Source organism: Anabrus simplex, chromosome 1, assembly GCF_040414725.1.
Source record: "Anabrus simplex isolate iqAnaSimp1 chromosome 1, ASM4041472v1, whole genome shotgun sequence".
Taxonomy (NCBI): Eukaryota; Metazoa; Arthropoda; class Insecta; order Orthoptera; family Tettigoniidae; genus Anabrus; species Anabrus simplex.
In genome coordinates, this window is record NC_090265.1 from 1,200,190,071 (window position 1) to 1,200,213,878 (window position 23,808).

Sequence of the window (23,808 nt, forward strand, 5' to 3'; positions counted from 1 at the left end):
GTTCAAATGTTGTAAATTGTGAGTTTGTAGAATTCTAGTTGAAAAAGCATATACAAGTGGAATCACTTGACGGTGACAAAGATAGCTTGTAATATTATGAGTTTAAGGTTAAGACTATGGCTGATGATGCCTTCAGAGAAGGCGAAACATGTCCCACTATTAGCTAACAAATTTATGTAAATCATCCAAGACGATTTTGTATTGATTAGGTGGTCTAATAAATAACTTAATGTTATTATTTCAATCTACTAATTTATCCAAACTTTTCTTCAATCCACCCCTAGTCAGTGTCATTAACAGAATATCATCAGCGAAAATCAGGCCTGGGATCTCCATATTACTCACTGCTGGTACAGCCCACCTAGACCCTCCACGCTCGTCCAGTATATCAGTTATAAATAGTATAAATAATATGGGTGATAATTTGCATCCTTGTTTGAGACCCAGCTTACATTCTATCGGTTTGCTTATTACATTGTCCTCTACTTTGACGCTACTATATAATCTCTGATACAGCGCCTCTACCGCAGGTATCATTTTCCTAGAGACTCCCAGCCTCCCTAATTTTTTTATTAACGCCCTTCTATTCACTGTGTCGAACGCTTTCTCAAATCGACCGCTGCCAAAAATATGCTGCCTCATTCCCTCACAGTGTATTTCTCCGCTAGCATTTTCACAATCACGACATTATCTATTGTTTGCCTCCCCTTACTGAATCCTCCCTGATATTTAGAGATTATACCGTTATTTTCAGCCCAATCCCTTAGTCTATTAGCTAAGACTCCTGTGTAAATTTTGTTCAATGAACCCAAAAGAGTTATACCTCGGTAGTTATTAGGTAAATTTCTATTCCCTTTCTTTTTATATATTGGGCATATTATCCCATATTCCCATTCCTTCGGTACCTTCGCCCCGTTGAAAATCCTGTTGAATAGCTTTACAATTCCTTCTGCCATCTGGCCGTATTTACTTATTTGTTTCCAGCATACATTATTAATACCATTCCTCCCCCCCCGCGCTGATTTCATCTTCAGTTTCCAAATCATCCCCCGTACTTCTTCTATCGTGAAATCCCTATCTTGTTCGTGTATACTTACTTCCATGTTAGACCACAAGGCCTGCTTTCTTTCCTTATACTCCCAATCGTCCCTTCCTCCTAATAGCTCGCTGAAATATGTCACCCACTTTACATAGTCAATATTCATTTTCTTCAGTCCCTTCCCTCCTTTACTGATCATATTTATTCTCTCCCATATTTTTTCAGTTCGATTCATTCTGCATTCCTTGTTTATTAGCTCTGATTGGTCATTCAAACACTGCTTCTTCTTCTCCTCCTCTGCAATTTTACTTTTATACTCTTTCCTCAGCCTGCAAAATGCTTCACGATCATTGCTCCCTCCTTTTGCTCTATACTTTTTTAATGCTCCTAACGCTGCTTTTCTGCGGACCTCACGTTCCCTGTCATACCAGCCATCCCCTTCCGTTTTTTACCTTCTGCTGTGCTTGACTGCCGCTGTCATTCTCCTTACAGGGTATTCTAATAACTCCAGCGCTCTATCTATATTATTTTCCATCAGCGCCCTTTCCCAGCCAATTCTAATTAATTGTGTCTCTTTATCCATAAATGCGTCCAACTCCCCCTTTGGGTTCTCTCTGTCCATATATATTTAATATAACCACTACCCCACTCCATCGTACTTTTTCTCTTTTTCACTTTGTTTTCCTCTCTCCTCACCAAACTAACCCATACTGGAGCGTGGTGCGATTCGATCCAGTCCTCCACCACTATGCTTTTGATGTTATCTAGCAAGTCCTGTGAACTCATTACTAAATCAGTAATGCTCCCCCCTTGTTCAGTAATATAGGTGATTTTACCTTCTCTGTCCCCCTCCCAATAGCCGTTCAGAATGCAGAAATTCCCGACTTCGCATAATTCTAAAAGTTTTCTACCGTAGTTATTGATTACCTTATCATTACTACTTCTTCCTGATCCTACAATCAACTCTTCTTCCTTACTATACCTCGGACTTCGCTCACCTATTCTGGCATTCCAGTCTCCAAGTAATAATATTCCGTCCTCCTCATACCTCCCTCTAATGATACTAGTTTCTAATAATAATTCCTCAAAGAACTTATCATTTTGCATATGGAGATTCCTTGGGGTAACAGTCGGCAAAAACCAAGCATACATGTTTCTCTCTCCCTGCCTCTCTCCTCATGTTAAATCTTATCCACATAACCCCTTCAATGTCACTCTCAATATGCTCTATACATTCGTTCAACTCTTCTTTGACTGGCACTACTATTCCTCCGGGCGTGCGACCCATTTTACTTAATCTCTTCCTTGACTTGTGCCTCACCGTGAATCTTCCCCAAGTTATCTCCCTGCCTACTTATAGCCATGTTTCCAAAAGCGCTACAATATCAAAGCTTTCTATTAAATGTTTCACTTTTATATTGCCTATTTTACTCAATACACCTTCAATATTAACAAAGCCTATCTCCCAGCCTAGTTACAGCTTTTTTTCCCTACCTTCCAAACTACCATGTATATTCTTACTTCTCGTCACCCTCTCGCTCTCAGCTTCTACCTCCCTTCCATCACTCTTTGATGATTTATTGTCACCCTTCTTCTTTTTATCTTCTAAACCTTTATTTCTTTTCCCCCACAGGTCTTTCAGGCTCCTGCTTCTCCCCTTGGTCATAAGGTCTCTCTCTCTCTCTTTCTTGTCTCCCCCAGTTCGACAATCAATGTATCCTCTTTTCCTTTCAGAACACTATCTGATAACACTTCCTGAACCTGCACATTTGATCTTTCACTGCACTGTTTTCTTGTCTCAGCGCTTCAGCCATCGTTACCACGTTTCCTCCCTCCTTTTGGGCGTATTCCTGTCTATCTCTTGGCCTCTTCGATCATTCTTCTTCCTGTTTCAGCTCTTCCTCCATACCTTTTAGTTTTACTACAGACCAAACACGCCACCAGATACCATTTGTTTCCACCAACCTTTGATCCTTAATAAATGCTTTAAGGCCTTGATGTCTAGCTCTGCCTAAATGTTTTTGTAAGATTTTCATATTCTCAATCCCTTCTCTTCCCAAGTCTTTGTTTATCCAGATCCTCCTTGCGTTTTTTAACACTATATCCACCATTATGCTTGACATCAGCTTCACTTTCACTGGTCTCCTACCTTTCACTTTTCCTACTCTTTCGACACTGTCCATATCAACTTCACTGAAGTTAGGTTTCAGCTTATTTTGGACAAGGTCCACCACTTTATATATAAGCTTCACTTTATCTTCACTCCCCTCTTATTGTAATCCATAGATATATATACATTTCTTCATCCTTTCTTGGTTGATGAGGCCGAGCTCATTCTTCAGAGACGCCACTTCCTTTTCCAGATTTTTTACCTGCTCTTTTAGCACTCCCGTTGCTCTCTCATTCTCCTCTATTCTTTTTTTCCATAGCTCCCCACTGTTCCTTGAACCATGTCTTCATATCTTCAAATCCCTTGGCTTGTTCCTTTCTCAATTCCTTTACCAGTGCATCTCCAGTATATGTTTTTACGGTGTCTCCTATCAGCCCCCTGATTCTCTCCCAGTCCTCCCAGCTCATGTCAGGGCCTGGATTCATCTCCACACCCCCTATAATTAATAGCATAGTTATCACCGTCGCTACCAAGATAGCCTCGCCAATCTTCCCAGTTCTCCCTTGTTCGCCGCATGCCCTGTCATCTTCTTCTGCCTGCGCTGCCAGCCACCGATCGCCGCACGATATTGCTCAATGCCAATCATGCTATACTGCACTCACCTTACCACACATCCACACTGGTCGGTTGCTCAAGTAGTACTGCCATGTTTTCCCTGTATATTTTCTGATTTATGTGTTTTTGCCGTTTTTCTAGAAAACAGGTACCCTGCCGAAATTCAGTTGAAATAGAAGGAAATTTCGTTATCAACCTAACCTTGTCTTGTCACGACTTTGGTATGCTTTGCAGACTTAGCCTTTGTGTATTCTTATCAACTTAAATAATGTGTACTTGTAACATAGTTGCTTCTGTGAATTATTACCGAGTGGTTTCACTTCAGTCCGACAAGTAATAGCAAATTTAAAGAAGGGAGCTGTATTATTCACACCAGCAAATACCAAAGAATGCGGTTATAATAATGCGCACATCAAAATAAAGGCAGAAATATATAACATTAAACTGAGGGTGAGAGAGAGTGTCTGTTTTCTTAATTCTTCACCGAGCTTGAAAACTAACTTAATTATGAATATCTTGATAGATCATTTATTTGGGTAAGGGAACCTCCATTATTGATACTTATCTTGATGTTAGTTTGTTGATGGCTATGTCTCATGATTTCAATATGTAACTAGTCAAATTGGCAGCAGTGATGGCTATCAGGCTGGCGATATTTGCTTTTTAGTGTATAGCCTTACGTGACAAGTACTACCGTATACTGATAGAATCAGCCTAGACTGAAAAATTAGTAGACATGATAACATCCTGTATCCTAGTTACTCTTCTCTGAAAACGTACTAATCACATAATCTTCAAATAATCATACTTCTCACACACTAATTGATCATATTATAACTAACAATGCACAGGAAGTTCTACACCATGCCCAAATTCCTGTTTCATCGATTTCAACGTGCAACCTCATTACCTGTAGCAATATAACGTTAGTCTGGAACACCTGAAGTATGACTATAACATAACCTGGAACGATATTCTGCAACTAGATGACACTGATAATTGGTCCACCTTCATCAATACAAGAGAGTCTTAAAAGGAAACTGTATTGAGTAAGGTGGACCAAATATATAATTTTTCTTTTCATGTGAAAGTTAGCCGCCCTCCCAGCCTGTAGTTAAACAACAAAATTTAAAAAAAGATGGCTTGCTGCAGTGCATGTTTCAGACGGTACAAGAAAACTCGTAATGAATGTGCATTTGAAAACTTGTGTACTTAGAAACAGAGTCAAGCAAGTCATAAGAAATCAGCTATAAAAATATTTAAACTGTCTCTCAGGTAAGCTAACCCCTTGAAACCAACTTGGCCGTCTGGATATTGTGAAAGGTCAGCTGCAACAGTCAGAACCAACTGTTCTCCTTGAAGAGATTATAACATATTTTTCAGAAATAGAGTACCGCCTAACTCAATTAACCGGCCAGACGTAAATGATTATCAAAAGCCGCCTGGTGGCTGTGATCGTTAAGGCGCTGATTCTAAATGGCCTGACACCGTGGTTAGCCGGTTCGAGTCCTATTGGTTGAAAAAATTTTCACCATCAGAATGATTTTTTTTTTTTGCAACTTGCTTTACGTCGCACCGACACAAATAGGTCTTATGGCGACGATCGGATAGGAAAGGCCTAGGAGTGGGAAGGAATCGGCCATGGCCTTAATTAAGGAATTAAGCAGAATACCGCCGCTACCCCGTCTTAGTCTAGACCAATAATTTAATACCCTTTTAACACAGTCTAAATAAATTCCCCACATAAGATTAATGCCCCCACATTGGCTGTACATTGCGGTAGTCTCATAATAGCCTTACTGAATTTATATATTATTTGATTCAGGCTGACACTTTTCTTTTCTAATCCCCACAATTCAACCCCATATAAAGCTATGCTTAGGACCAGAGATTTTAGTAATAGCCTCAGTATTTTATAGCTTACTCCCGGGTACTTGGCGACTAGAAATTTTATTGCTGCGAAGGCTGCATCCCCTCACAATTTGCATCTCTTGATGTGGTCGTCCCATCCTCCTTTTCTATTCAGTATCATTCCTTGCCCCCTGTACCCACCATTCCCTTACTTTTTTTACCTCCTTCTCTTACTTACAATCATCACCTTCGATTTATTACAGTTAATTTTCAGCAACCACTTATTTGCGTAATCTACTAATTTATCCAAACTTTTCTTCAATCCACCCCTAGTCAGTGTCATTAACAGAATATCATCAGCGAAAATCAGGCCTGGGATCTCCATATTACTCACTGCTGGTACAGTCCACCTAGACCCTCCATGCTCGTCCAGTATATTAGTTATAAATGTACCGATAAAATAAACATTTTCGTGAACTAAACAAATACTTGATCAATAATCTATCCTTCAATCTCCGTCAGCGTATGAAACTACAGCACTTGATGTTGTAAACACCGCGCTGATCTTCTGAAGCTTGCAAGTTACTTCGGTTGAGCTGCTCGTCTTCGGCTTCTTCATGACTTTAGATCTTCATATTTGGATTATGTTGTGACTTTGTGCCTGACGGTGTATGCAGTCTGGCTCATTTAACTGTTCTCTGCTTTACGTGAACATTGTGAGACAGTGCCAAACATTGCGTGTGCCGCGCTGACGCTCGGAAGATTACGCATTACTTCTTTTAAGTAACTCACATTCCACTTCGTCTAAATCGAACAGTGCCTAACCCCGTCATTTTTATATCGCCTCTTCAACTGATATTGTGTGGACTTGACCTTTAACTTCTTTCTTACTTATGCATTGTTTTTCGAGTTATAATCGGCTGAAGATGACCCAGACTGGGGTCGAAACCGGTACCATTTCCATTTTTAATTAAATGAGAATGTAATCTCTTATTCACTTGTCTTGAATAGGTTGAACTACCATATTTATTATTTCAATTTAACTGTAATAGCGAGTATGGCATATAATGAGAACTCTGCTATAACGATAACTTTTGTGCGTCCCTTCAAAATTCCTATATTAAACTGTGTATTATCCTTCGGTTACAGCGAGAGTCCTTCCACTGACGCATCCGTTATTACAAGCGATTATACGCGTTCGATTTTTCCGTTGCCGATATTTATGCACCCAGTCATTATACTGCATTCAATCGATCATCTTCGGCACCGTATCGTTTCTCGCTATGCCCACCAGGGAGCACTCTCATCGACATTCGAAGGCAATGATGTAGATGTTGATTCCCATAGGGAACCTAAAATATTTGTCCTGAATGAGTAAATTTATAATACCAATATATTATATATATATTATACCAATATAATATGTCCAATAACGGACCATTATATTGGTATTATTCGAAGGCAATGTCGGAGTCGATTAGTAATACCCGTCGACCGTCTTCCACAAGGAAAATGAAAGAGAATATGTTTTCGTAATAAATGCGTAAATAACGTGTCCGATAACCGTTGTTTACTCGTTAAAGATAATCGCTTAATTTTAATGCTAAATACCGAAATTAAGTAAGAATGAGATAGGCCTACACCGCAAGATATGGCAGAGTGCGTCATTGATTACGAGGTTAGTTTATATTTTCTCGCGTCCGTTAAATTACGGAAAGGCTATTATCATGTAATCATCATACATATAGTACAGTTAAGGTAGGATAGGTGACGCTATTTGAATAACAAAATTGAAACGTTTGTCACAAAGTGCGATCGATCATCTTCAGTATGGTATAGTTTTCGCACTAATTGCATTTTCGAGCTCTCTCTTCAACAATCGAAGGCAATGTTGGAGTCGATTAGTAATAACCGTCGACTGCTGTTCTCTAAAGAAAATTCGAAATGAAAGAGGATAACACGTTTTCGTAATAAATGTGTAAAGTAATGTGGCCGATAGCAGCTGTTAACTGGTTAAAAATAAAGGCTGAAGTAAACGATCTCTTAATTTTAATGGTATACCGTATACTGAAATTAAGTAAGAATGTGATACACCTCAAGATATGGCAAGGTGCATCACTGATTTCAGAGGATAGTTTATATTTTCTCGCGTCTAGTTAAATTTCAGAAAGCTATTCCCATGAGAATTTTTTTTGCTATTTTCTTTACGTCTGTTTTATCGCACCGTCTTATGGCGACGATGGGATAGGAAAGGCCTAGGAATGGGAGGAAGCGGCTGTGGCCTTAATTAAGGTACAGCTCCAGCATTTGCCTGGTGTGAAAATGGGAAACCACGGAAAACCATCTTCAGGGCTACCGACAGTGGAATTCGAACCCACTATCTCCCGGATGCAAGCTCATAGCTGCGCACTCCTAACCGCACGGCCAACTCGCCCGGTATATCCATTTTTAACGAGGAGGTTATCATTTCTCTACATGCGTTTCAAATAGGTTTTCATGATAGGCACATATACGGTTAGGTTAGGTGACGCCTTTTGAAGAAGAAAACTGAAATGTTTGCCACAGAGAAGCCTCTGGAGTGTTACCGTATTTCTTCAAATCCAAGATGACGTGTTTTTTTTTCTGAGAATCTCATGTGAAAAATCAAGGATCGTTTTGCATTTGCGGCCTGATAGTAATGAACACCATTGGCAATTACCGCAGTAACCACGCTGTTTCTTTTCACCCCGCCGCGCGCGCAGACAAAATTCGATGACAACAAACGACCGCCTCTTTATCATACATCGCTAGCCGCGGCGACCGGTTGTACAGTGCCTGTGTGTAACGTCACTGGATCTCGGGAAATAGTGAAGAGAGAATGACATTCTATTATCCTCTACAAAAATGTTTCTTAAATTTGCAGAATGGCATCAAAACATGCGAGCCTTCGAATTCTTAGAAAGGCCACGGCTACTCAGTACCAGAGTTATATCGCGTCTGCTGTACCTTTAAAGTTAAAAATTTCATTGTTCCGTATTGAAGAATATCACAATTAAAATTGAAATAATTGATAAGGAGATTCCACCTATTCAATACCAAAGAATAAGAAATGTAGTGAATTACATTCTCATTTAATAATAATTAGAAATGGTGCCGGTTTCGACCCTAGTCCAGGTCATCATCAGCCGATTAAGAAATGGAAAACAATGCATAGGATCAGTAGAAGAGGCAATATGAAAAGGAAATGAACGGGGGTAGACACTGTAAAACTTAGAAGAAGTAAAATACAAGTCATTCAAAAGAAAAACAGTGCGCAATTCTCTTAGCGGCAGCAAGGCAACTGTTCTAAGAATTCTATAGGAGCACAATTACTTACTCAATTATATTGAATTGTATTATATTTATCTATATACTTACTTTCCTGCAACCAAGGAAAATAACTGGATCGTCAAGCTATTCTCCATTTTACTTTGGCGTTTGAAACCACAGTGCCTGGTATTGAATGTGTCGCGCTGATCACCGGGAGCTGCCAAGTTGCTTCAATGAATCTGCTCGTCTTCAACTCCTACAAGAATATGGACCTTCGTATGCGTTCGATTGTGATGTGACTTTATGCCTGACAGTGTTTAAATAACTGGCTTTGAACAGTTCTCCGCTATTCGTAATCATTGTGGGACTTTGCCTAGCGCTGTGTGTGCCTTGCTGCTGCTAAGAGAATTGCGCACTGTTTTTCTTTTGAATGACTCGTATTTTACTTCTTCTAAGTTTTACAGGGTCTACCCCCGTTCATTTCCTTTTCATATTGCCTCTTCTACTGATCCTATGCATTGTTTTCCATTTCTTAATCGGCTGATGATGACCTGGACTAGGGTCGAAACCGGCACCATTTCTAATTATTATTAAATGAGAATGTAATTCACTACATTTCTTATTCTTTGGTATTGAATAGGTGGAATCTCCTTATCAATTATTTCAATTTTAATTCTGCTGTACCTGGCACTTAGTAAAATTAAGTTTTATAGACAGCAGGAATATTTTCGTGATGGATCGTCGTATTGTAAAGATACGTGGAACAGGTATTGCCGGCAAATTTTCTATGGGTTCTCGTCGATGTTATGATGCCAATTTTATGTTAATGGCTATTAAACACTCGGAAATGTATAATAATTGTGCAGCCACAAGAAAATACAGCATATGCCTAACTAAAGCCAATATTCGGCGTACCGTGAAGACAAAGATAGCTTAAAAATGCGTACTGCCCAAAAAATGCATTCAGTGGCCCGCAACAAGGACGCTTTAAAGAAGCCGAAGATGAAATTGTGAGGTATGTGCACAAAAATGCAAGGGCGGAATTGCCACACCGCGGCGCAATAAACTTGTTCGTTGACTTTCAAAGTCCGCAATTAAGACCTATACGTCGCTAGCCGCTGAAGTTGGCCGAATCCGGCAAGCAAGACGTACGTGTAGCGGCAGCCAGTTATATCTGACGCTGAGTGAAAGTAACAGTTTTATACTAAGCAAGAATATTTTCCTGATGGATCGTCGTAGTGTAGAGACGCGTGGAATGTGTATTTGCCAGCAAATTTTCAGCGAGATCCCTTTGATCTTATGATGCCAATTTTAAGTTAACGGTTATTAAACCTGCTGAAATAAAGCATAATTGTACAGCCGCAAAAATACAGCATAACTAAAGCCAATGTTCAACGTCTACAAATAGTCTAAAAATGCGTACTCTATAAGAAAGACATTCATATGATTTTACAAAGCACTTTTTAAGCCTCATTAAAAAATTTTGAAGGAAAAAGTGGGGGTCGTTTTGGATTCGGAGAAATACGGTAATATATTTTTTCCGAATGAAATTAAACACACACTTTCAGGTAGTATCGGATTTCGAAAAACAACAAACAAGTAAGCCGTATTGTGGATATTATCCGTGAAAACGCAAGTTTTTAACAAACTGATTACCATTTCATACTGATTTTAATGTGATTGGGGGTTTTCCCGATTTTTACAAACAATCGGATATAACGACAATCCGCTATAGCGAGTAAATTTTTCGCCGTTATGAATTCTCACTATAACGGACTTCTACTGTACATATCCATAACAACAGTACGAGGATGTATTGTAGTTTACAAATTGCCAAAGGTAAAAGCAAGGTATTATCAAGCTAGGTTGCAGTTTTATACGACCGCTGATATTGAGATCATAACCACAGGACCCCCAGTTTTACAATTTACAAGGAATGCAAACGGCACAGTACAACTTTTCATTTTAGAAATTCCACAACATGCATTGGCTGAAATTCGAACCGCAGCTGCCTTGGTGAGAAGCCAGTGACTATGCCGCTCTACAATCAAGTTCCAACTGCCAAAGCAAAGAATGCAAGGAGGAAAGGAATTCTTAATATATTGACCATCTATTACCTTAGGAGGTGGAGTAACAAGTTTCCATCCTACAGCAGCATGTTCTGCACTGTGGACATCATCTGCAAGTGTGTGAGATTCATAATTTTCATCACCATCATCCCCTCTTTGATCATCACCATCCTGAAATGAAGCAAATATTATTATTATTATTATTATTATTATTATTATTATTATTACATTATATATTAATAGAATACTTCACTTACAATGTAAAGGATATTTTAAAAACTCAAAAACTTTTCCTTTTATATAGTCCTCTTCTGCACTTAACAATGAAGATACACTGGAACTGATGGAGAACTACGAGGGGACTGTCTGTTTAAACAAATATGGAAGTCTCTAAGTACTGTTTATTTTGCTCTGAGGATTCTACCTAAAACTTGCCAGGAAGAATAATGTAGGAAGAACATATTTTGGGTACCTTTTATGGGTCATTTCTTATTCTCTGGAATAGCCATAAATCAAATCATGATGTTATTTTATGATTCTCATGCTTTTTATTCATACATTGTCAGACTCATTTGGAAATGGACTGCACAAGGAGATTTCACAAGAGGCCAATTCTTTAGTTGGAATTTCAGAGGAAGTGCTTATAAAAATAAAGGAGCAGTCCAACCTGTCAGTATAACTGCCTAAAAATACGGATGAAAAAAATTATAATGCTATTTCTGTCCAAACTTGATGCAGTTACGAGAAGAAACAATACAGAGCTCTATAAAATATGACAATGTCACCGGTAGCCACATACAAAGTAGAGGCATTTAACAGTACATTTGAGTGTTAAAACATACTGGTAAAACATAACTGAAATATAAAATTCAACTAATACTGCATATGGATAATAATCTTCTTCTTGACTTTTCTGTAATATCTTGGGGTCGGTATGTAATGGATTTGGCCCAGTTTTACAACCAAATGCCCTTTCGGATGCCAACCCCATGTGGAGGGATGTATTCACTCTTGTGTGTTTCTGTGGTGTGCTTTCAATGTCAGTTGACACAGGAATACAACTTTCGTGTTTACACCATGAAATAATACTGCTTCTGTCTGAAACAATTTCCTTACGGAATGGCAAATTTTTGGTGCTATCTCACTGCACAGAGTTCTTGTTGGATTCAAAACCATACAGCTGGTAGTGCGATGCATTGTGTGTAGATAAAGAAATATGTATTAAGATGAACACAAACACCCAGCCCCTGAGCTTGAGGAATTAACCAGATGCAGTCAAAATCATTGACTTGGCTGGGAATAGAACCTGGGTCGTCTGAACTGAAAGTCACTGAGCTGATCATTCAGCCAAGCAGCTAGGAAGGACCTCTTCTAAACATAACAGAAAATTGTTTCGTACATTTAGACCAGTATTTCAATTCAAACTATAATCTTAATGACATTTTGGAGACACCCTATACTTTATTTGACCTCATCAATATAATCAGAAAAGTTAAGCCAACAAATCAGAGCTCGTATCTTTCGTTCCATTCATGGTACCTTCCCACAACAACCGCCCCTATTCCCTCACCCCTGTCTTAAGATAGCCTCGCCCCCCCCCCCCTCTTCGTTGCCTGCTCCCTACTTTCATCCTACCCCGCCTTCCTGTTTACCTCTCATCCATACCTACTCGCCATATCAGTCGTGTCCTACCAGCCACGCTCATCACACCACTGGGCAAGGTGAGTCACACATATTACTTATGCTATCATTCACCCCGTGTTTCTCAGAAGTCCTTGCACTAATTTCGGCTTTTATTATTCAATAGGTAAAACTTGTTCTGCATTGAACTGTGAGTCTTTACCACCTAGGACTTTGAAAAATTAATCAGACCTTCAAGCGCAACATTCACGTACTGCATGAAGAATTTCTATGTAACTTATCTCAACGACATCATTGTACTGCATTTGACTTTATTTACATCATGTGCACAACTGAATCTTATATGACATTTTTCCATACAATGTCATTTGGTCATTAGAACTTTATTATAAAAGTAACGCAAGTTTAAGATCCTTCTCCATCAAGAACATTTCACCAGAAATGTTTTAATGGCTACTTTGAACCTTATTTTAATGTTTAATATATTATGTGCACAGCTGAAAGTTTTTTACCATGTGACCTTTTCTCATTTCCAATTTTAACTTTGCAAGGTTACACTATAGTAACCAAAATCTGCTTAACTTTTAATTCTCACATGTTTTATCTAACATTATTATATGTGTACATTGTTTTTGGACCATTTGATGCTTTGTATAATTTGAGTTATTGGCTGATGGTGACCATGATCTAGGTCGAAACTAGTACCATTTATAAAAGTAACTTGAAATGTAACTCACAGTGGGTAAAATGTTGTATTGAAAAGGTGGAACTGTTAATAATTTATTTAAATATCAATGTAATTCAGGCTGGGAGCCGTCATAAGCACCTAGCTGTTGTCGTCGTCTTGAGTTCTTCGATCCGAGGCTCATATTTGTCTTGAAAGCGATTGCAATGACTCTCCAACTGACTTGCTAGGCCTAACGTTAGAGAAGATTTTTGGTCAAGTTATCTCCCTTAGCCTTTAGCAGTCCCCTGCCACACCTGCAAGGCAGCAACTTCCTGTTGAATTTATGTGTCATTTCCTACACAAAGGCTTCAACAAGCCCCCTAAGGGTGAACTCCTCTCCCCATAGCCATTGGTTCTCCCTTAGTTTGTCAGGTTTGGTAACGGCCACCCAACCCTTGGCCAGACAGTCGCATGTAGTACAGTCTACTGTTGCATATGGCAGCAGGATGTGCCTGACCTGACATCCATATTGATTAGGAGGTTAATCTATATACAGTATTTATATTATATTTATATCTATATATTAGATGGTTAGTCTATTATTTATTTACAGAGTTTATGCCCACATTGGAGCACTTAAATCAGACTACAACAAATTTGTCCTCCTTTTCTTCTCCCAAAAAGTCTTGAGTCTGGTTGACCTGGCTGCCCTCTCTGCATCCGTTATAACATATTGTTTCCTCTGTACGGTGGTCAGAGGAAGCCTGATGCATTTATTCTTCAAAATACTCGCCTCTCGCCTCTGTTTTCTATGCTTTGCATGGTAATATTCAACTCCTCCAAATCACTTTGAAGTAATTAAGTAATTCTTTTAAAACTCCGTTATCACTTAGTCGAAATATATGACAAAAAAGGCAAGTCTTCTTTTTCTCATCCTGTCTGTGATGGATTCACTTTCCCGATAGATAACCTCATTCGGCAACAATTTCCACTGTCCATCCACCTGATGTTTCTTGTTTATGATCGTCCTGAGTATCCTTCGATCAACTCGTTGTAAGCGTTCTGTTGTTGATCTAGTATTGAGTTTAAATAATGTTTCACAAGCATAAGTTGCTTCTGGTTTAATAACAGAGTTATAATGCCTAAATTTAGCATTAATCGAAAGACATTTCTTTTTGTATGTAGGCCAAGTTATCCATTGTGCCTGCTTCAGTTTATATATTCTGCTCTCTACTGATGGTTTTTCATTACAATTCCAAGTGAGATTTTCACCCAAATATTTAAATGTACTTACAATTTCAATTCGTTTATTATTATTTAATAATAGCTCTGAATTTAAAGTTCTGAAAGTAGGCATTATTTTTGTTTTATCATAAGAAATTTGCAATCCAACTTTTTTCGCTACATTTGCAAGTTCTTCCAATTGAACTTTAGCCTCTTCAAAACCATTTGCCAGTATCGCAAGATCATCCGCGAATGCCAAGCAATTTAGTTTGATATTTTTTCCAATTTTGACTTTTGGAGGACATACCTTAGTCCACTCTCGCATGACCTTTTCCAATACACAATTGAACAATAATGGCGAAAGTCCATCTCCCTGGCGGAGGCCTGTTGTAATTGCAAATGATTTAGATAACTCATTTCTGAATCTAACTTTAGATTGAGTATTCTTAAGAGTCATACCAATCAGGCTAATAAGTTTGGAATGTAGACCAAATTCCTGAAGGACATTCAACAGTGATTCACGATGTATACTATCATACGCCTTTTGAAAATCAACAAACGTAACAACTAAATTTTTGTTTCTAGATCTATGATGTTTCATAATCCATTTTAAACTGATGATTTGGTCAGGGCAGCTTCTTCCTGGACGAAATCCACCTTGATATTCCCCTGGTTCACAGTCAAGATGACCCTGTATTCTGTTATAAAATATATATATATATATATATATATTTTTTTTTTTTTTTCTCAAGAATCTTACTATGTCCAGAATGGCATTGTGGTATGTCGTCAATTGTCATGGCACTGTTTTGCTTGTGCGTATTATTGAACTTCTTTCAAATTTTATCAGAAACCTTACATTAATTTATGCTTTAATAGCCATATTATATTCTTTTTTTTTTTTTTGACCTTGCAAAGAGGAAGTACGCTAATGACGGACTTATACCCATATTTGTCATGTGAAGAAATAGGAAGGAATGATGAATGAATAATATACATTAATGTGACTTTAAGGCTTTTCAGTCTGTCGAGAAAACTAATTATAACACATAAAACACTATAACAAACCACTAAAAATACACACTATTAACCCAATGCAGGAAGTGCCACAGCAGTTACGACGCAATACCAGGCACCTCGCGAGTGCCGTACTTTCTACTTACAATTGTCCCGCATGCACTAGTGATGCATTGAAATGCCTGATCACTTGTTTTCGAAGGAGTGCTACAATGTGCTGTATTGTTGATGTTGTGGAACAACAGTAGTCATTTCATTGCACACGTTCCATAACAGGGTGCATAAATATGACAAAAGTGCAGGAAATAAAATTTAATAGCTTATTCATTTATACACGGATAGACATTCCAATAGAGTTGTTTGTATGAAACAAAAACTAATACTGTTCGGCAAAATACGTGTGTAGAAGGCAGACGTCTGTTTGGAGCTTCGGCTGCATTCTCACCAGATTCTCCACAAATTCAAATGATGCCTGTGTATTCGTCATTGCTGAACACACTAGCCATTGCCGAATGCAGACAGTAAATGTAGTGCTGCTGTACACTAGTATATACACCAGCCTAGTACTATGCGGTTGTAAATGAGGCTTACTAATCCCAGGGGTTGCATTAGACAGTTAGCGCTGAGGAAAATACTGCGAGCGACCGTCCGGTTGCTATCTCTTCATATTCTGATATAACCTGCCTACTGGCAGTAGTGCCCCTGTGGAAATCAGTTAGTAGATATCCCATTCATCATTTGAGCATGTGGGACATTTATAAGTAGAAAGTACGGCGCTCGCTAGCTGCCTGATATATTGCGTGTTGAATTTCTGAGTGTCATATCTTTGCTTCTCTGTGTCTTCGAGAAATGATTCAAAAACATATGCTATCTGCCGTCTGTCGGCTATGTTACTAAAGCTCGCACTTGTTCACATCCTCAAGAGAAGTGCTGTCAAAGTTATTCTATGTGAATGTCTATGGTTTCTGGGAATCAACTGCTAGCTGACGAACATGGCTGCTCACAGTCGTCCTGAAGTAGTACTGGATATTACCCTGCAACTAACAAAAGAACCTGCGCAAAGCTCACTTCCCCGCGCATTCTCTCCGAGTGGATGTCTGACATCATAGGGAGTAGTGGAGGGGGTCACATGCTGTCTGGCCACCGTGCTGTGCACACTGTGAAGCGCGGTTACACAAGAGTTTCGCTGTCACTTCTGTATCCGTTTTAGCGCCTTTGTTTTGTCAGTTTTATTCACATTTCTTTCTTTAGTTGTAGTAATTGTAGTCCTATAATTCCTTCGCGTGTAGCGTGTACTGTATTGGTAAATGTATTTATGTATTAAACAGTGTTACCTAGCAACCTTCAAGGGTCATTACTCATTACGGAGCACATTAACCAGGTGTATAAACTAAATTCTTGACTGTGTAAAAAACAGAATTAGAAGTATCGGCAGTTGCGCAACTGGTATGCCAACACACACACATCTAAAGCCGCTCAGCAGCGAAATAATTGACAGCAGCCGAGTCTTTCAGCTATATAGTGTTGTGTACCATATTATTCTAGTGAGCGTGTCATTTGAATGTACAGTAGTCATGGCTGCTACTTCGAAGTCTGGTAGCAAATTTGGCCGGCCTGTAAGCGGACAAGCCAGAGAAATAGTATATAATTTAGCTGCTTACTTACGAGAACAGAAAACAGTTTATAAACTGAATTATAATGTAGTGGCTTCAACAAGTGAAGCAACAGGGCTTTCAAAGTCACTGGTGAAATGTATTTTAGCGGAAGGGAAGACGTCTATGGCCAACGGTCGTTTGCATTTTCGTACACCTTATGGCAAGAAAACAGTCCACAAGAAAAGGATCGAAACAGACGACTTCAAAAAAGATGTGATACGTCGGAAAATAAGCGAATATTACGTCATGAAAAAACTGTACCTACACTGGACAAATTGAAGCGTGTGTTAAAATTGGAAAAGATACATGACTGTAGCAGAGAGCATCTTCGACGGTTATTTTGTGTTGTTCATATTATGTCCTCTGTGTGTACGCTTATTGGAACAGTATGTATTTTGTTATTTTTTTTATATGGTTTACAGCTTGGGTATTGTAAGCAGTTCCATTAAACTCAATGCTTAATACTTTGGGCCACTTTACATTTACTTTTGTTCTTTTAATTGCATTGCATTTCCGGCTTTAATGAAAGAATAACCTCAATCGAAGAGCCTGACTGCAGCTACTTGCAGTATGTGTTTACGCCAGCTTGACAGCCGGCATGTCTGTCAGCCAGCTGCACGCGTGCTCGTCCTTGATTCGTCGGGTAACATCGGGATGACCGAAAAACGCTGCGCGAACCGAAGTAGCCGAGGGTTCTTTTGTTTGTTGTCGGTTAATAGCGAGAAAGTGTTTGAAATTTTGATGAATGATGTAAGTGAGAATTCTGATTTTTCCTATATGGATGAAGAAGTTGATGACGACTTCATTCCTGAAAATATCATAATCGAGGGTGAAGGAATAAGTGATAGTGACTAACAAGAATTACAACCACCATCTGCAAAGAGGCACAAAACTTGTATGGTTCATAGTTTGAGGAAAATAATTATCTGGAAACTCCTCCCTCAGCCTAAGTACAAAAATGGACTGATGTATTTGTTAAAAGACAGAATTGATTTTAGGAATTATGCCGAGGGTCATGTACATGAACACACAATAGCATTTCAAGAATACCGAACTTGTGATACCTTAATCTATACTCCTTTATTTTCTCGGCTCTTGCTCTGTAAAAATTATAAATCAATTCTACAGTTCCTTCCTTTCAATTATAACAGTTCCCGACTTCAAAATGATAAAATTAGCCCAAAAAGAAAACCAAAGAACAATATATTAATGCAAAGACTGTAACAACATGTGTGCCCACCACCATATGTTTTGAAATATCACCCTAGAAAATGTTATTAATCATGAATCTTTAGTGATTTTTCCCCTTCTTCATGTATGACTTGACCGTTTACAAAGCTATATATTACGTGCCTCTAGAGTCATTCATAAGAGGCTTTATTTATGATCGTGCCAAAACCTAAATTGTGGGGTATGTCACTGCTTTGAAAACCCAACCCTCGAAGGGTTAAACAAAGAATGACATATTTTCTTCATTTTTATAGAACATTCTGTTAGACGAATTGCAGAGCAATTCTACAAGATTCGATACCGAGTTTGTTATTAGTTTCTTAGTTATGTTGGTAATTTTAACTTAATGTTTTGTTGGAATTTGCTACATTTAACATCGACTGACTGTGAAATCCAGCAGCCATTATTTGTTTACTAGCTTCAACAATGTACAGATAGTGCCCTATTGTTAGACAGAAATGGGATTAATCTCATTAAAGAATTCCTTTGAAAATGATGTCAATTTAACTGTCCACTCACAATCTATTGTCAAAAATATGAATAAATGCGGTAATAATCATGCATTCCAGTATACTTGCCTTTATGATTCACATTATTGTCACCACATCCATTCCTTTAACTGATACCGACTTTGCTTACACGCCAATGCACGAGACGCTCTTGCACGTCTCAGACCTACCTTCTGTCTGCCTTCCGTTCCTGATCCTACCTGACCATAAGAGGGAGTGAGAAGAACCCAAGAGAAGGGATTGCTGGAGAGGAGGAATTCAGCTGAATAGCTGAGGTCATATTTTTGTGCCCAAGTCCTACAAAACGATGCTACAAAAATGAGCACAGCATGTTATATCAATATGTGTGCATGTGGCACTTAAAGAGTATCTGACATTAACTGCCTTCTTGTATATTCTACACTAACACAATATTAAAGGGTCTCTTGTGCATGAAATATATTTTAATGTCATATATAGAGAGACAGAAACAAAGAAACACATACTAGGATAAGCAAAATAACAGGTGAGTGTGGGAATAGGAAGTAGTTCCAGTGTATGGGACCCTCACCAGGATTACTTGATTCAAGAACTGGAAAAAAATCCAAAGAAAAGCAGCTCGATTTGTTCTGGGAGATTTCCGACAAAAGAGTAGCGTTACAAAAATGTTGCAAAGTTTGGGCTGGGAAGACTTGGGAGAAAGGAGATGAGCTGCTCGACTAAGTGGTATGTAGGATGCTCATTGGTTTATAATATCACCTATTTTGGGCGACTGCCCTAAATGCAGATCAGTAATGATTGATTGATTGAATAATAATAATAATACAAAAAATATAGGTACATTTACTAAGTGCAGGCATTTTGATCTGATGCCTTCTGGCCTGCCTGTGCGTCAATTCTGGCACTTCATATTACTCCAACAAATGGCAGAAAAATGGATATCTGTTGGGTAATCTATGGCTAAGTTTTATGTTTTTCAAGTGAACACCTACTGTGTCAGGCAAGAATGGGATTAACCTCGTTAAATAATTCCTTTTTCTGATGATGTCAAAACCACGACAAATGTGTGATAGTAATTGTACATTCTGGTATACTTGCCTGTATGACTAACACTATCCTCATCACATCCAATAGTTATAACTTTTTCAGGTGAAAATCAAGTGGGTCACCAGAGATCTTTTACATGTCCCTTTGTACAACACAAGAGTACCTAACAGACTTTCTACTGCCTTCAAAAATCAAACGTGCAGTCTTGGGATCTGGAGGCTGACACTTTACCACTGATTCACAGAAGAACCTGAAGGAGCAACAGAACATGGAGTCAAGTACAAACACGAAGACTGAAAAGGATTAGGACAATTACCATATCTTCAAACACTGCTACACTGCTCTCTTCAAATAAATGAGCTCTTTCCTTATCAGTCTAAGTTCTTCAACATCCGTCTATTTCTTCTCAGCCCCCGACGGGCTTCTTTCTGCTTCCCACCTTCATCAGGAGGCTGGGTATCAACACTCAATCAGTTTATCCTATTATGTGTTCCTTTTCATGTTCCTATCTCTCTACATATGAATTGATTTGACACATATTTGTTCCTTTCCATTAATTAAACTAAATGGGTTATATTTATAGCACACCATTTAACCAGGTTTTAGCCTGTTGAAATACTGATACATGTACAAAGGAAGATGAAAAGTCATATCTCACCATAACATCAGGACAATATTCTTGGCTGTCATTCAAATTGTTATAATCATATTCTGCCACATCTCTATCTTCATTAGTGGACACCCTTTCACTTTGCTCAGACATTAGAAGTCTATGACATTTCCGCAGAAACAACCTGAAAAATAACAGAAGAGGGATTTGTTTGCAACTAAATTAGACTAGCGTGATTATTATATTAAAAAGTGATTAGATAAGTCCAATTTAGGCAAAACATGACAAACATCCATCAAATGGATGATAAAAATAATAATAATAATAATAATTACAGACTCAATAACTTCAATAACTCAATATTATAAAAATAATAATAAATGAAAAAGAGGAGATTAACGTTCTATGGACATATTAAAAGGATGGGATCAGAGAGACTCGCCAACAGGATCCTCACCTTCCAAGAGAACAGGAAGACACAAGTCCCATGGGTAAAATAAGTCCACCGAGATTTAGAAAAAATGTGAGATCACGGCACAAGATATAACAAACAGAAAAATCTTCAGGCAGAGAGTTGCAGAGGTGAAGGATCTAGCTGATGAGAAAACGAGGAGGAATAGAGTACTCTCGGCAGAAGAACGAGCACAAGCAAGCCAACGGATGAAGGAATACTGGCGAAAGAGGAAGGAGAACAAACTTGAGAAAGCAATGGAAGTTGCATAATCGCACCCTGTAGATGTCTGAAATGAAAATAATAATAATAATAATAATAATAATAATAATAATAATAATAATAATAATAATAATAATAATAATAATAATAATAATAATTTATTTATTTATTTACAGAGTTTACGCCCACATTGGAGCACTTAAATCAGACTACAACAAATTTGTCTTCCTTTTCTTCTCCCAAAAAGTCTTGAGTCTGGTTGACCTCGCTGCCCTCTCCGCATCCGTTATAACATATTGTACAGAGGAAGCCTGATGCATTTATTCTTCAAAATACTTTTTTCGCCTCTGTTTTCTATGGTTTGCATGGTAATATTCAACTCTTCCAAATCACTTTGAACTTCTTTAAACCAATTGTTTTTTGATTTACTATTCCAAAAATAATTAAATAATTGTTTTAAAACTCTGTTATCACTTAGTCGAAATATATGACAAAAAAGGCAAGTCTTCTTTTTCCCATCGTGTCTGTGATGGACTCACTTTCCCGATAGATAACCTCATTCGGCAACAATCTCCACTGTCCATCCACCTGATGTTTCTTGTTTATGATCGTTCTGAGTATCCTTCGATCAACTCGTTGTAAGCGTTCTGTTGTTGATCTAGTATTGAGTTTAAATAATGTTTCACAAGCATAAGTTGCTTCTGGTTTAATAACAGAGTTATAATGCCTAAATTCAGCATTAATCGAAAGATATTTCTTTTTGTATGTAGGCCAAGTTATCCGTTGTGCCTGCTTCAGTTTATATATTCTGCTCTCTATTGATGGTTTTTCATTGCAATTCCAAGTGAGATTTTTACCCAAATATTTAAATGTACTTACAATTTCAATTCGTTTATTATTATTTAATAATAGCTCTGAATTTAAAGTTCTGAAAGTAGGCATTATTTTTGTTTTATCATACGAAATTTGTAATCCAACTTTTTTTCGCTACATTTGCAAGTTCTTCCAATTGAACTTTAGCCTCTTCGAAACCATTTGCCAGTATCGCAAGATCATCCGCGAATGGCAAGCAATTTAGTTTGATACTTTTTCCAATTTTGACTTTTGGAGGACTAGTCCACTCTCGCATGACCTTTTCCAATACACAAATGAACAATAATGGCAAAAGTCCATCTCCCTGGCGGAGGCCTGTTGTAATTGCAAATGATTTAGATAACTCATTTCTGAATCTAACTTTAGATTGAGTATTCTTAAGAGTCATACCAATCAGGCTAATAAGTTTGGAATGTAGACCAAATTCCTGAAGGACATTCAACAGTGATTCACGATGTATACTATCATACGCCTTTTGAAAATCAACAAACGTAATAACTAAATTTTTGTTTCTAGATCTATGATGTTTCATAATCCATTTTAAACTGATGATTTGGTCACGGCAGCTTCTTCCTGGACGAAATCCACCTTGATATTCCCCTAGTTCACAGTCAAGATGTTCCTGTATTCTGTTACAGATAATCTTAGATAAAATCTTATATGTAATATCCAATAATGATACTCCCCGATAATTATTTGGATCAGATCTATCGCCCTTTTTATGCAATGGTTGAATTATTGCCATATTCCACTCTTCAGGCATTGTAGCAGTATTCCAAATATCTATAACATGTTTATGTAGATTCTGAACGGTTTGGTCATTAGCATTCTTCCATACCTCTGCGACGATTTGGTTCTCTCCCGGTGCTTTATAATTTTTAAGGGAATCAATTGCTGCTCGTACTTCATTATTAACGGGCGGTGTAACCTTTTCTAAAGGTACCCTATTTTTTGGATGTGTGTCATATTGCAGATATTCTGAAGGTTCCTCACTGTTAAGTAAGTTCTCAAAGTATGTAGCTAAAATTTCCGCATTATCTTGATTAGTATGTGCCTGTTTTCCATTAGTATCTCTCATTAGGAGTGTTGAGGGAGTATAATTTGTTTGGTATTGCCGAAATATTTTATAGTAATCTCTTGTCTTATGTTGAGTAAATGCTTCATCAATAGAATGTAACATCTCCGTGTGATAATTTCTCTTAACCCTTCGGATGATTTTAGCCGTATGTCGTCTAGCAGTAACAAGTTCTTCGCGTGACTGTTCTGTTTTCCGTTGTTGATCAATCAATCATGCCTTGTGTCAGTGTTGAATCGCTGCATCGCACTCCTCATTCCACCAAGCATGTTTTTTCCTCTTTTTAACGGGAGCGTTTTCCTCAGCAACAACAACAATGTTACTGGTTTCATGTCTCACTATCAACTCTTATGGTTTTCGGAGACCCCAAGATGCTGAAATTTGTCCTGCAGGAGTTCTTTAATGTGTCAGTAAATGTAATGACATGAGGCAAGGTACTTGAGCATCTTCAAATACCACCAAATTACAAATACAAATACCACTTGTCAACTTGAGCTCAGAAGGCCAGCGTTCTACCATCTAAGTTACTCAGTCTGGCAACTGGATAATGATACAGTATTTAATATTACGTGGCTATTACCGATACTAGCTGGTTCAGTTCTTGTACAAGATGATCTACAAGAAAGGAGGTGCAGG

At 38.1% G+C, this 23,808-nt stretch overlaps 1 protein-coding gene across 1 annotated transcript in view; it reads right to left on the reverse strand.

Annotated features, from left to right (window-relative positions):
- The window catches only part of LOC136877482 (condensin complex subunit 2), a 204,642-nt gene that overhangs the window by 11,655 nt on the left and 169,179 nt on the right, over positions 1-23,808 (reverse strand). Inside the window, exons 10-11 of the mRNA XM_067151574.2 lie at positions 20,600-20,735; positions 11,021-11,143 (exon numbers count right to left, since the gene is read on the reverse strand). Coding sequence (XP_067007675.1) covers positions 11,021-11,143; positions 20,600-20,735 — 259 coding nt within the window. The remainder of the gene's footprint in view (positions 1-11,020; positions 11,144-20,599; positions 20,736-23,808) is intronic.